This window comes from Panthera uncia, chromosome A2, assembly GCF_023721935.1.
Source record: "Panthera uncia isolate 11264 chromosome A2, Puncia_PCG_1.0, whole genome shotgun sequence".
Classification (NCBI taxonomy): domain Eukaryota; kingdom Metazoa; phylum Chordata; class Mammalia; order Carnivora; family Felidae; genus Panthera; species Panthera uncia.
In genome coordinates this window covers 19,078,283-19,092,009 of record NC_064816.1, presented here as the reverse complement: position 1 = coordinate 19,092,009, position 13,727 = coordinate 19,078,283, and the positions used below count along the sequence as shown (strand labels likewise).

The 13,727-nt window shown below is 42.6% G+C and overlaps 1 protein-coding gene across 1 annotated transcript in view; it reads right to left on the bottom strand.

The window, feature by feature from the left end:
- The window catches only part of DOCK3 (dedicator of cytokinesis 3), a 560,028-nt gene that overhangs the window by 36,694 nt on the left and 509,607 nt on the right, over positions 1-13,727 (bottom strand). Inside the window, exons 33-35 of the mRNA XM_049640567.1 lie at positions 5,387-5,472; positions 2,764-2,790; positions 2,531-2,626 (exon numbers count right to left, since the gene is read on the bottom strand). Coding sequence (XP_049496524.1) covers positions 2,531-2,626; positions 2,764-2,790; positions 5,387-5,472 — 209 coding nt within the window. The remainder of the gene's footprint in view (positions 1-2,530; positions 2,627-2,763; positions 2,791-5,386; positions 5,473-13,727) is intronic.

Below are 13,727 nucleotides of genomic sequence, written 5' to 3'. Positions count from 1 at the left end.
CTCCCCTGTTCTTTCTCTGGAGGACGAACAGGGAAGACCCTCCTAAAGAGGCTTCTGAAGCAACCGGTTGTGAGCACTGGGCTTGTGGTGACCTAGACCAGGGCCCAGGCAGCCCTTAGTGCAACTGGAGAGGCCTGAGAAAGGAAGGCTCCATAACCTCCAGTTCCTTTTCCAGGTGGAGGTTACACTTAAAGTCCCAAGGGCTTGGCAACCCTAGCCCTGTCCCTGTATGTTCCAGGGCACTAAGAACCACTCCCCCTACCCCACGGGGCTCTGCTTCCTAACCTGAGAAATACAGTTGCCACCAGTGAGCATCTTATATCTGACACAGAGTATCATTCACACAAAAGTTGAAGAGGTACTCCTCTGAGTACTTAAGGTTCATGCTAGTCTAAAACAGAGTCTCACACTCTAGGTTCAGATCATTCTGGAGTATAACCTATTAATTATTTGCCTAATCAATGTATATGTATCTGTCAACTATTTTCTTAGTAGGTTCTTATTGCACTAAATTGCATTGGGGTAAAAGAGACTACTTTGGTTCCTGCACGGTCTTCCAATTGGTCAATATATACTGTACACTTGGGACCAGGGAGATAAGGACAAGGTCCCTGCCCTCAAGAGGCTTCTCTCTTCAATTGAATGAGTCAGAAAGGTGACAAATGATTATCATGCAAGGTGACTGATGCTTTGAAAGAAGTGTATACAGAGATCCAGGTAAGCTTTTATCTGGCAAAACTTCCTTGATGGGGCTTGGTAGGAAGGCCACTCTTGGGAGGACATAGCATGTAGAGAAGCCTGAAGAGAAGGGATGTGAGTGGAGACAACACGGATGAAAGAATAGGGCATGGCTCTTGAGTCAGATGTGGGTTCAAATCCCAGCAATGGCATTTCCTATCACTGGTGTTTCTTCACTGATAAAAACAGGGATAACCCTTCACAGCTCCTTATGGGATTAGAGATAATGCTTGTCAAGCACAAAGCACATAGTGTATTTTTAACAGATAAGAGCCATGATAAACATTGTGGTATTTCCTTTTGTGTTAACAGGGAGCAACACTAGGAGGTTAGCATGTGCACATGGGTGCTGGGACTGTCAAGCAACAGGGCTGGAGGAGTAGGCAAAGGCCAGTTTATGAAGGGGCTTTGCTGCCATGTGAAAGAGCATGAACTTTGTTTATTAATGAACCCATTATTGAGACAAGAAATGGAAGAGAATGAAATTGGGTTTGGCCACGAGTTTGAGTTGTTTGTACAAGGTAGATACAAAAATCAAACAGGCAGCTAGAACTAGGCTAAGAAATTAATTTAGGCTCTTTCTGGTAGGCCACAGTGAATAGAGCTTAACCTTTAGTAAATGTTTTAGGGTGGGGGAGGTATAGAGTTTTGTGCATCCCTCTTCCCTGTCTGATAGCAGGTACAGAAAAGGCTGGGGATATGGCATGAACAAAGGAGTCCACTATTCTAAAAGGCATCCCCAAAAGGCCACTTGTCAACTTTTAAGGTCCAGGAAAAATGGGCTGAAACTTGCACAAGCACAACTGTGCTACAGGAAGAGGGGATGCCTAACATGGGAACCCATTTCTCAGGAATTCCATTTCCATGTCCAGATAGTACACTGGACACCTGAGTCTTCTGCAAAGCAGAAGTCTTGCCATAGGAGTACCTTCTATTCAGCAGCAACTGGAGGTGGCCTAAACCCCCTCATTTCCTGATGCATGGGTTGGAAGTGCTCTCCTTTGGCGTTTACATGTCTTGTAGCACAGAGAAGACAACTATTGCTTGGGGATGGATTTCCTCTGTCATTCCTCATTCCCTATCACCTCCCTCTAGGCTCCTAAAAGGAGCCACCACATGAACTCTGCTAAGAGAATAATGAAGCCTGCAATGGTGGCTTCATTGCCCCATCTGGAGTAATTCAAAAGCTGTGATATGACAGAAAGCAAGATTTCATGAAAAAACTAATTTTATATGAACTCTCAAACTAAACATAGCATAAAGATCTCTGAGCTCACAGGCTGCTTCCTCTAATCTGTTCACGGTCAGGACCAAGGGACAGAAAAAAACACTTTAGGCAAAGAATGGAGGCATGGAAAAGTAGGATCCCCAGTGCCTGGAAAAACCAACTGGAAGTCCTGCTGTGTCACACTTCTGTACCGGGTGATATTTCCCCGCCCATCTGTCATATGGCTCTCAGGAACACAGCACAAAGGACCTACAGTTGTTTGCTGCATTGCTCTGAGCTGTGACCTTTCTGGATGGAAACCTGCGTGTCCCTGGGATGCCTCCTGGATATATGTGCTCACACATCAGGGGGGATCCTAGGAAGCCCTGGCCTACCCCTGGGAGAGGACTCTTTCCCTCTCTTTGGCCATCACTAGATTCCCAATGACTGATGATGGCACCCAAACCAGAAGAGTCCTCCCCCCGAAGGCCACATGGTTTCAATTTTAAGGTCAGAGGATGTCCTTGCTGAGGCAAGTATCCTGATCAGACAAAAGGTCAGATAGGTAGGTGCCGGAGAAGATACCTGTAGTCAAGAAGGCGTTCCATGAGGCGGGTGACTGAGGTCACAAAGGAAATGCCGGTTTCACGCCATGTCTCCTGTTCAACCTTCTCCAGTAGGCTATTAGTGGGAGGGTGGAGGGAAACAAACACAGTATACAATTTATGAGCCTTCCTTGGGCACAAAAGTGAGGTCCCAGAGCCCACGGAGCCTGTGATGGATCTGGAGACAGAAGACTTACCACACTACAGTCTTACCTGGGGTAGGGCCCAAACAGCTGGGTTCTACTCCATGCAGCAGAAAGCAAAGACAAGGTGATTACTGAACTGGCAGGAACAGATGAGCATATTTTCCATTTTCCTGTATAAGTTCCTAAGGATGCCAATGAACTGAGGAAGGGGTTTTAAAGCCCCAGCCCTTTAGGTATATGCTGTGAGGTTTGTTCTAAAACAGCAGATGAATAAGAGCCCACTGAGGATGGATCTGGCTTTGCAGTTGGCCAACTACCTCCATCACCACTCAGAGGCATCCTCAGCAAACATACAAACTCAACTTTTCATGTAAACCAAGGAAAAGGTTCCGACTAGTCTTGAGGGCCCAGTATGAAGGGCAGTGAGTGAAACTAGGAGTTATACCTGGTCATCTCCACTGTCAGGGGATGTTTCCAAGTGAAAATTGCCAGAGCCAAGAGCTAAATGCCCAGGTCCTTTTCTCATTTGCCAGCCCATGCTCCTGGCACCTCAGGGTAGCCTCTGGCTTCTCTGCCTTCCCACAGACCTCTCCTAGAGGATGATGACCTAGAATTTCTGCTTGCTCTAGTGATGAGCCCAGGTCCAGGTCTCATTCCTGATTCCTTTCTATACTGTCCCTCACTCCCTAAAAGTCATGAAAGTCACCTGGAGTGGCAGGCCCAGCTAAAAGCCCAGCATTGGGTACTCCCACTCACAACCTGGCTGCTGTTAATGCTGCCATGACGGCGACAGTCTTCCCCACACAGAGTATATGGCCTGAACTGAGGCTTCTGGGAAAGTGAGGGTTTCCCATGTGACCTATATTACTAGAGAGAGAAGGCACACCATTGCTCTGTCCTCTGAGCTGTGTGGATGAAGCCACTGTGTCAGTATTTCCCAAACTATTCTCCAGAGCTCTGCTGTCCTGGAGGACCAAGAAAGGTGTTCTGCGAGCAAACAAGCCTGGGAAATGCTGGTCACTACACACTCCTGTCAGAGATATTTCACATCTTTCTGCCTATTAAAGGCTTTGCTAAGTCCTGTAATAGAGGTCTGTTCAATTTTGTTTAATTGAATCTTTTCTGAACTGACCACTTACTTTTTTCCCCCAGCAACTTCCCCAAAACACAAATTGGGAAATGCTGCTTTATGGTTCTCGGAAGTTTTCAGTCCTCAAACATGATTTAGAAGAGTTTATGAAACACTATTTGGTCAGGTAATTAGTAAGTGCAAGTTATTTGTGTGCTTTTTCCTTTGTAGTAAAATCATCTGTTAGTGACTTAGGAAGAGATTTCTCTGCATTATTTCCACAGTTAGAAACATCTTTAGCTAAAAGAAAAATACTAAGGTATAGATTCATTTACACAAATTATACTTACTTAAATTTCATAAATTCACATTTTGTGTGACTCATTAAGGAACAAAGTGGGTAGGAGATAGTAGAAAGATTCCCCCTTCTTGAAATTGGAAGATCTGAGTCCTCCCCCCAGATCGGCTTTTCACAGGTCATTCAACTGAGGGCATGCTAACACTTTCCTCATCTCAGTTTCACCACCTTTAGTCATGAAGATAATTTCTGCCCTGCTCACTTCACAGGTGTGTTGTGAGGATTAAGTAAGAAACGTCAACACATTTGTACACTGTAAAGTTCTAAGCAAATGTACAGTATTATTATTGGAAAAATATGTTATAGGCTTGTCTTCAAAATGGCATGAAAACAAAGAAAATATTAAAGCTGGAAATAATGAGTGAGATGGGAGGGGACTCTAGAGCTATAAAAGTCTAAAGATTTTGTTTTTTTGGAAGATAAAATGTCCAGCATCACTATCTATCTGGGAGAATCATGGCTCTCCTGAGTCCCTCCTTTGGACTTAGCCCTGTGGCAAAGACTCTTGGCCTCCAACATTTCAAGACAGGAGCTATGAGGGGCGCCTGGGTGGCTCAGTCGGTTAAGCGTCCGACTTTGGCTCAGGTTGATCTCGCGGTCCGTGAGTTTGAGCCCCGCATCGGGCTCTGTGCTGACAGCTCAGAGCCTGGAGCCTGTTTCAGATTCTGTGTCTCCCTCTTTCTGACCCTCCCCTGTTCATGCTCTGTCTCTCTGTGTCTCAAAAATAAATAAATGTTAAAAAAAAAAAAGACAGGAGCTATGAATGTAGACCTGGGAAAATCCCTGACATCACTCAGTACAAACACCCTGTTTCACAAACAGGGAAACTGTCCTGGAGAGTGGGCACAACTTTTAAAGTCACAAGATCCATGGTAGTGTTTTTTCAAGTTGATTGTACCATCTTATGAAGCAAGGATTTAACTTTTTACCTCTCAGAAATGCCAGCACTGAGCCCTCAGAGAGTCCCCATGGGCTGTGTGCCCAACTGGATACAGTGCATGCTATGAAGACATATAAAGACCCTTTTCCTATCAGCAAATCTAAGAGCTCAGAGTTACCGCCTGTCTCTACCTCTTTAGTCAACTATGGCAATCCCTGAGAGCTTGCTGCCATAATGCCACCGTCCTATTGACTAGGAACAATCTAGGTCACTCCTGATACTCACCCTCTGAAGCCCAGCCAGCATGGGTTGCACCCTTACCCCTCATCAGCCCATTTCACCCCCTCCCCCAGTGTGGGGTGCTTGGGGCTAAAGCAGCTTACAGCAGGCCGAAGAGCTCTCTGTAACTCTCGTCGCCTTTCCCTTCTGACACCATGCTGTCCAGCTTGTCAATCAGCTCAGCCTCCACCTAGAGGGAAGCAGAGACTTCATGAACCCAAGCTGACCTCAGAGGAAGATTGGGAAATCTAGCTCCTACCACAGGTGAGAATGGCTGGGAACTGCTTCCTGATTTTATCCTTGTACCAAATAAATCCGAGGGAAGGCAGGACCTCATCTACAGCACCAAGAAACCACTCTGCCCCCTTGGTTAGGAAGGCTCCCCACTCCAGTGGTTTAAAGTTGGAACTTACACACCTCAGATACTCTTTTCCAAGTCTAGGGTCAAAAGGCAAGGATTCCATGGAAAGAAAAGTATTTTGGATACAAAAGAGGTCTTTGTCAAGTGTTTCTCTTTCTTAAAAAAATGTACACTCAAAAGAAATTGTGTGAGTAAAATACATTTGGTTAGAACTTTACCCTCTAGTCAGCCAGTCACAAAGGAAGCTTGCAGCAGGGCTAGCCCTTACTTGAATGACTGACATGATTCTGAGTTGAGCAAGGTATGAGTGTATCCTTCAGAGATTCTACTTCAGGATAAAAAGCTCCACTGTTTGTCCCCATAGGACCTAGAGCCCTTGGGGCTGCTGCCTCGCCACTGCCTCATCACTGGGGCACCTGCATTTGTTACTGAATTCTTAAACCGTGAGGAGCAATACTGTACTTTTTCCTACCCAACTGATCTGCAAGGTGTTCAGCAGTGCTCAGGCACTTCCAACAAGCCTCACTGGATTTACTCTGAGGTGAGAAATTAGTCATAAGTGATGTGAGATAAAAGTCTTTTAAACCCCTCATTAGCCTTTAAAATGTGGTACTGGGAGCGCCTGGGTGGCTCAGTTGGTTGAGTGTCTGACGTCGGCTCAGGTCATGATCCCACTGCTCGTGAGTTTGAGCCCTGCATCAGGCTCTGCTGACAGCTCAGAGCCTGGAGCCTGCTTTGGATTCTGTGTCTCCTTCTCTCTGTCCCTACTCTGCTCCCACTGTCTCTCTCTCTCTCTCAAAAGTAATAAACATTAAAGAAAAAATTAAAAATTTTTCATGTAGTATTGTGGCACCTCACACCACTCAAGAGTGGCTAAAATTAACAACTCAGGAAACAACAGATGTTGATGAGGATGTGGAAAAAGGGTAACTCTCTTGCACTGTTGGTGGGAATGCAAACTGGTGCAGCCACTCTGGAAAACAGTGTGGAGTCTCCTCAAAAAATTGAAAACAGAATTACACTATGACCCAGCAAGAACACTACTGGGAATTTATCCAAAGGAAACAGCGTGCTGATTCATAGGGGTACATGCACCCTAATATTCATAGCAGTGCTATCAACAATAGCCAAATTATGGAACGAGTCCAAATGTCCATCAAGTGATGAATGGATAAAGAAAATGTGGTTTATATATACAATGGAATACTACTAAGTGATGAAAAAGAATGAAACGAGGATGGAACTGGAGGGTAGTATGCTAAGTGAAATAAGAGAAACTCAGTCAGACAAAGACAGATATATGTTTTCACTCATATGTGGAATTTGAGAAACTTAACTGAAGGCCATGGAGGAAGGGAAGGAAAAAAAAATAGTTACAAACAGAGAGGGAGGGAGGCAAACCATAAGAGACTCTTAAATACAGAGAACAAACTGAGGGGTTGATGGGGGTAGGGGAAATGAGTGATGGGCATTGAGGAGGGCACTTGGGATGAGCACTGGGTGTTGTATGTAAGTGATGAATCATGGAAATCTACTCCCGAATCCAAGAGAACACTGTATATACTGTATGTTAGCTAGTTTGACAATAAATCATATTAAAAAAATAAATGTGGTATTTTGGTATTATTTATATAAATACTTCATATAAACAAAGAGGCATGGCTGCTTTTAATAATGAGCTATAACAGAAGCATTTTCTCACTTCACATAGGGCCAAAGAGTCCTAAAGCAATGAAGTTATAAAAAAATAATTGAATTAGAAAATTCATTGTAGGCAATTATGGTTTCTGAACCCCTTCAGCAGGAAATGAGAATGGATGAACAAATGTGGCTCTGTTTACAGTGGTCTGCTCCGCAGAGACTGTCGTACATTCATGTATGGCCTGATGAGTCAGCTGCTTGAATATGCATTTCAGAGAAAGAAAATCTGAGACCAGGGGTCCTTAGGGATTGATGCCATGTCTTTCTCTGTGTGGAGAAGAGACTTCAGCAGGGACCTGCCTGGGGTCATGTAAAGTCAGATAGAGCCAGGACCAGAGGCCAAGGGATCTCATTCTCAGTTCAAATCTTGTCTCTTCTTACTGGGTCAATCAGTGGCCCACAAGCCTCCCAGGGGAAGAAGGGTCTGTTTATAACAAGGGATCTCTCTTCAAACATGCAGGTATAGGTAGATTGTGTTTTCCAGGACACGGCAAATAGGGGAAAGGGACCTGGAGCAGCAGGGGGTATGACTGTGTAAACATGGGTGCAGTAGTTCCCTTGAATTCTCAAAATGGGCCCCTGGGCTAGCAGTATCAGTCATTAGATATCATTAGAAATGAAGATTCTCAGGCTCCCAGTGGATCATAAACTTGGGAAAAGGAGAAGCAATCTGTTTCAATAAGCCCTCCCAGTTGTGATGCCTATTCAAGTGTTAGAACTTCTGTATTAGGCAGAGGAGTTGGTGATGGGAGGATATGGGGATATTGATTCATCACCCTCTATAGTGCTGATAAAGGGAGAAGTTATTAGGAGAAACTGAGAAATCCAAAACAAGTAATGCTGCAGATCAATGTATGCAAAACCAATGTCTTTAAGTCAAATAAAATGCTAAGTTCTTCAAATGTATCGTGTCATGGGGTACCTGGGTGGCTCAGGAAGTTAAGTGTCCGACTTTGGCTCAGGTCATGATCTCAAGGTTCCTAGGTTTGAGCCCTATGTCGGGCTCTGAGCTGACAGCTCGGAGCCTGGAGCCTGCTTTAGATTCTGTGTCTCTCTCTCTCTCTGCCCCTTCCCCACTCACACTGTTTCTCTCTCTCTCAAAAATAAATATTAAAAAAATATATATATCATGTCATAGTTGGTAATATTGACAATTTTGGGTTTTCAGAATTACTTTTATTCTATGGAATCAATATTCCTGAAGTGACAAGTGACATCTTATTATACATTCAACAAATATTTGTCCTGTGACAACCAGCTGCCTACTTCAGGGCAAGATATTTACTTCTCTAAGCTTATATTTCCTTGTTTGTGAAGCAGTAATGGTGGTTAACAGTCTTCTTTGGTGTCCCTGTGCTCTAGCTCTTAGAAGTGCTCAATAAATGTTAACTTTGATTTTCATCTCCATGAATCTAACATGTCTCAGGGACTACGTTGGGTTCTAAGGAAAAATGCACAAGAAACAGCCATGGTGTCCAATACCTAGCTCATCATCTGGTAGAGGAGGCAGGGACAACAGCTAACACAGGCCAGCATGGTCAGTGCTTGGTGTGGGGCACACAGAAAGGGTAGCCTGCAGTCTGAGACGTCAAAGAACAGCAGAGTTGTGAGAAGTGGGGTTGTAAGAACGTAATTAAGCTCTAACTTATAAAGGGAGACCTATAAGACTAGTCACAGACCTATCTACTGAAACTTGGCAGGCCAGAAAGGAATGGCAGGAAATCTTCAATGTGATGAATAGAAAAAAATATGTGGCTGAGAATCCTTTATCCAGCAAGTCTGTCATTTAGAATACAAGGAGAGATAAAGGTCTTCCCAAACAAACAAACACTGAAGGATTTCATCACCACTAAACCAGCCCTATGAGAGATCCTAAGGGGGATTCTGTGAGTGAAATGTTGCAAGGACCACAAAGTACCAGAGACATCACCACAAGCATGAAACCTACAGACATCACAATGACTCTAAACCCATATCTTTCCATAATAACACTGAATGTAAATGGACTAAATGCTCCAACCAAAAGACATAGGGTATCAGAATGGATAGAAAAACAAGACCCATCTATTTGCTGTCTACAAGAGACTCATTTTAGACCTGAGGACACCTTCAGATTGAAAGTGAGGGGATGGAGAACTATCTATCATGCTACTGGAAGTCAAAAGAAAGCTGAAGTAGCCATACTTATATCAGACAAACTAGACTTTAAATTAAAGGCTGTAACAAGAGATGAAGAAGGGCATTATATAATAATTACAGGGTCTATCCATCAGGAAGAGCTAACAATTATAAATGTCTATGTGCCGAATATGGGAGCCCCCAAATATATAAAACAATCACAAACATAAGCAACCTTATTGATAAGAATCTGGTAACTGCAGGGGACTTTAATACTCCACCTACAACAATGGATAGATCATCTAGACACAGGATCAATAAAGAAACAAATAAAGAAACAATGATACACTGGATCAGATGGACTTGACAGATATATTTAGAACTCTGCATCCCAAAGCAACAGAATATACTTTCTTCTCCAGTGCACGTGCAACATTCTCCAAGATAGATCACATACTGGGTCACAAATCAGCCCTTCATAAATATACAAGAATTGAGATCATACCATGCATACTTTCAGACCACAATGCTATGAAGCTTGAAATCAACCACAGGAAAAAGTCTGGAAAACCTCCAAAAGCATGGAGGTTAAAGAAGACCCTACTAAAGAATGAAGGGGTCAACCAGGCAATTAGAGAAGAAATTTAACAATATATGGAAACAAATGAAAATGAAAATACAACAATCCAAATGCTTTGGGATGCAGCAAAGGTAGTCCTGAGAGGAAAATACATTGCAATCCAGGCCTATCTCAAGAACCAAGAAAAATCCCAAATACAAAATCTAACAGCACACCTAAAGGATACAGAAGCAGAACAGCACAAACCTAGCAGAAGAAGACACCCCAAACCCAGCAGAAGAAGAGAAATAATAAAGGTCAGAGCAGAAATAAACAATATAGAATCTAAAAAAAAACTGTAGAGCAGATCAATGAAACCAAGAGTTGGTTTTCTTGAAAAAATAAACAAAATTGATAAACCTCTAGCCAGGCTTCTCAAAAAGAAAAGGGAGAGAACCCAAAAGGATAAAATCATGAATGAAAATGGAATTATTACAACCAATCCCTCAGAGATACAAGCAATTATCAGGGAATACTATGAAAAATTATATGCCAACAAACTGGACAACCTGGAAGAAACGGACAAATTCCTAAGCACCCACACTCTTCCAAAACTCAAACAGTAAGAAATAGAAAACTTGAACAGATCCATATCCAGTGAAGAAATTGAATCAGTTATCAAAAATCTCCCAACAAATAAGAGTCCAGGACCAGATGGCTTCCCTGGGGAATTCTACCAGACATTTATTTATTTATTGATTTTTATTTAAAAAATTTTTTTCGATATATGAAATTTATTGTCAAATTGGTTTCCATACAACACCCAGTGCTCATCCCAAAAGGTGCCCTCCTCAATACCCATCACCCACCCTCCCCTCCCTCCCACCCCTCGTCAACCCTCAGTTTGTTCTCAGAGTTTTAGAGTCCCTTATGCTTTGGCTCTCTTCCACTCTAACCTCTTTTTTTTTTCCTTCCCCTCCCCCATGGGTTTCTGTTAAGTTTCTCAGGATCCACATAAGAGTGAAACCATATGGTATCTGTCTTTGTCTATATGGCTCATTTCACTTAGCATAACACTCTCCAGTTCCATCCATGTTGCTACAAAGGGCCATATTTCATTCTTTCTACCAGACATTTAAAGCAGAGATAATACCTATCCTTTTCAAGCTATTCCAAAAAATAGAAAGGGAAGGAAAACTTCCAGACTCATTCTATGAAGCCAGCATTACTTTGATTCCTAAACCAGAGACCCAGCAAAAAAAGAGAACTGCAGGCCAATATCCCTGATGAATATGGATGCAAAAACTCTCGATAAGATACTAGCAAGTCAAATTCAACAGCATATAAAAAGAATTATACACCATGATCAAGTGGGATTCATTCCTGGGCTGCAGGGCTGGTTCAACATTCGCAAATCAATCAATGTGATACATCACATTAATAAAAGAAAAGGTAAGAACCGTATGATCCTGGCAATCGATGCAGAAAAAGCATTTGACAAAGTTCAGCATCGTTTCTTAATAAAAACCCTCGAGAAAGTCGGGATAGAAGGAACATACTTAAACATCATAAAAGCCATTTATGAAAAGCCCACAGCTAATATCATCCTCAATGGGGAAAAACTGAGAGCTTTCTCCCTGAGATCAGGAACACGACAGGGATGTCCACTCTCACTGCTGTTGTTTAACATAGTGTTGGAAGTGCTAGCATCAGCAATTAGACAACAAAAGGAAATCAAAGGCATCAAAAATGGCAAAGATGAAGTCAAGCTTTCACTTTTTGCAAATGACATGATATTATACATGGAAAACCTGACAGACTCCACCAGAAGTCTGCTAGAACTGATACATGAGTTCAGCAAAGTCGCAGGATACAAAATCAATGTACAGAAATCAGTTGCATTCTTATACACTAACAATGAAGCAACAGAAAGACAAATAAAGAAACTTATCCCATTCACAATTGCACCAAGAAGCATAAAATATCTAGGAATAAACCTAAGCAAAGATGTAAAAGATCTGTCTGCTGGAAACTACAGAAAGCTTATGAAGGAAATGGAAGAAGATATAAAGAAATGGAAAAACATTCCTTGCTCATGGATTGGAAGAATAAATATTGTCAAAATGTCAATACTACCCAAAGCTATCTACACATTCAATGCAATCCCAATCAAAATTGCACCAGCATTCTTCTCGAAACTAGAACAAGCAATCCTAAAATTCATATGGAACCACAAAAGGCCCTGAATAGCCAAAGTAATTTTGAAGAAGAAGACCAAAGCAGGAGGCATCAAAATCCCAGACTTTAGCCTCTACTACAAAGCTGTAATCATCAAGACAGCATGGTATTGACACAAAAACAGACACATAGACCAATGGAATAGAATAGAAACCCCAGAAGTAGACCCACAAACGTATGGCCAACTAATCTTTGACAAAGCAGGAAAGAACATCCAATGGAAAAAAGACAGTCTCTTTAACAAATGGTGCTGGGAGAACTGGACAGCAACATGCAGAAGATTGAAACTAGACCACTTTCTTACACCATTAACAAAAATAAACTCAAAATGGATAAAGGATCTGAATGTGAGAGAGGAAACCATCAAAACCCTAGAGGAGAAAGCAGGAAAAGACCTCTCTGACCTCAGCCATAGCAATTTCTTACTTGACACATCCCCAAAAGCAAGGGAATTAAAAGCAAAAATGAACTACTGGGACCTTATAAAGATGAAAAGCTTCTGCACAGCAAAGGAAACAACCGACAAAACTAAAAGGCAACCAACGGAATGGGAAAAGATATTTGCAAATGACATATTGGACAAAGGGCTAGTATCTAAAATCTATAAAGAGCTCATCAAACTCCACACCCGAAAAACAAATAACCCAGTGAAGAAATGGGCAGAAAACATGAATAGACACTTCTCTAAAGAAGACATCCGGATGGCCAACAGGCACATGAAAAGATGCTCAATGTCACTCCTCCTCAGGGAAATACAGATCAAAACTACACTCAGATACCACCTCACGCCTGTCAGAGTGGCTAAAATGAACAAATCAGGAGACTATAGATGCTGGCAAGGATGTGGAGAAACGGGAGCCCTCTTGCACTGTTGGTGGGAATGCAAATTGGTGCAGCCGCTCTGGAAAACAGCATGGAGGTTCCTCAAGAAATTAAAAATAGAACTACCCTATGACCCAGCAATAGCACTGGTAGGAATTTACCCAAGGGATACAGGAGTGCTGATGCATAGGGGCACTTGGACCCCAATGTTTATAGCAGCACTTTCAACAATAGCCAAATTATGGAAAGAGCCTAAATGTCCATCAACTGATGAATGGATAAAGAAATTGTGGTTTACATACACAATGGAGTACTACGTGGCAATGAGAAAGAATGAAATATGGCCTTTTGTAGCAATGTGGATGGAACTGGAGAGTGTTATGCTAAGTGAAATAAGTCATACAGAGAAAGACAGACACCATATGTTTTCACTCCTATGTGGATCCTGAGAAACTTAACAGAAGACCATGGGGGATGGGAAGGAAAAAGATAAAAAAAAGGTTAGATGGGGAGGGAGCCAAAACATAAGAGACTGGTAAAAACAAGAAACTGAGGGCTGATGGGGGGGTGGAAGGGAGGGGAGGGTGGGTGAGGGGTGCTGAGGAGGGCACCTGTTGGGATGAGCACTGGGTATTGTATGGAAACC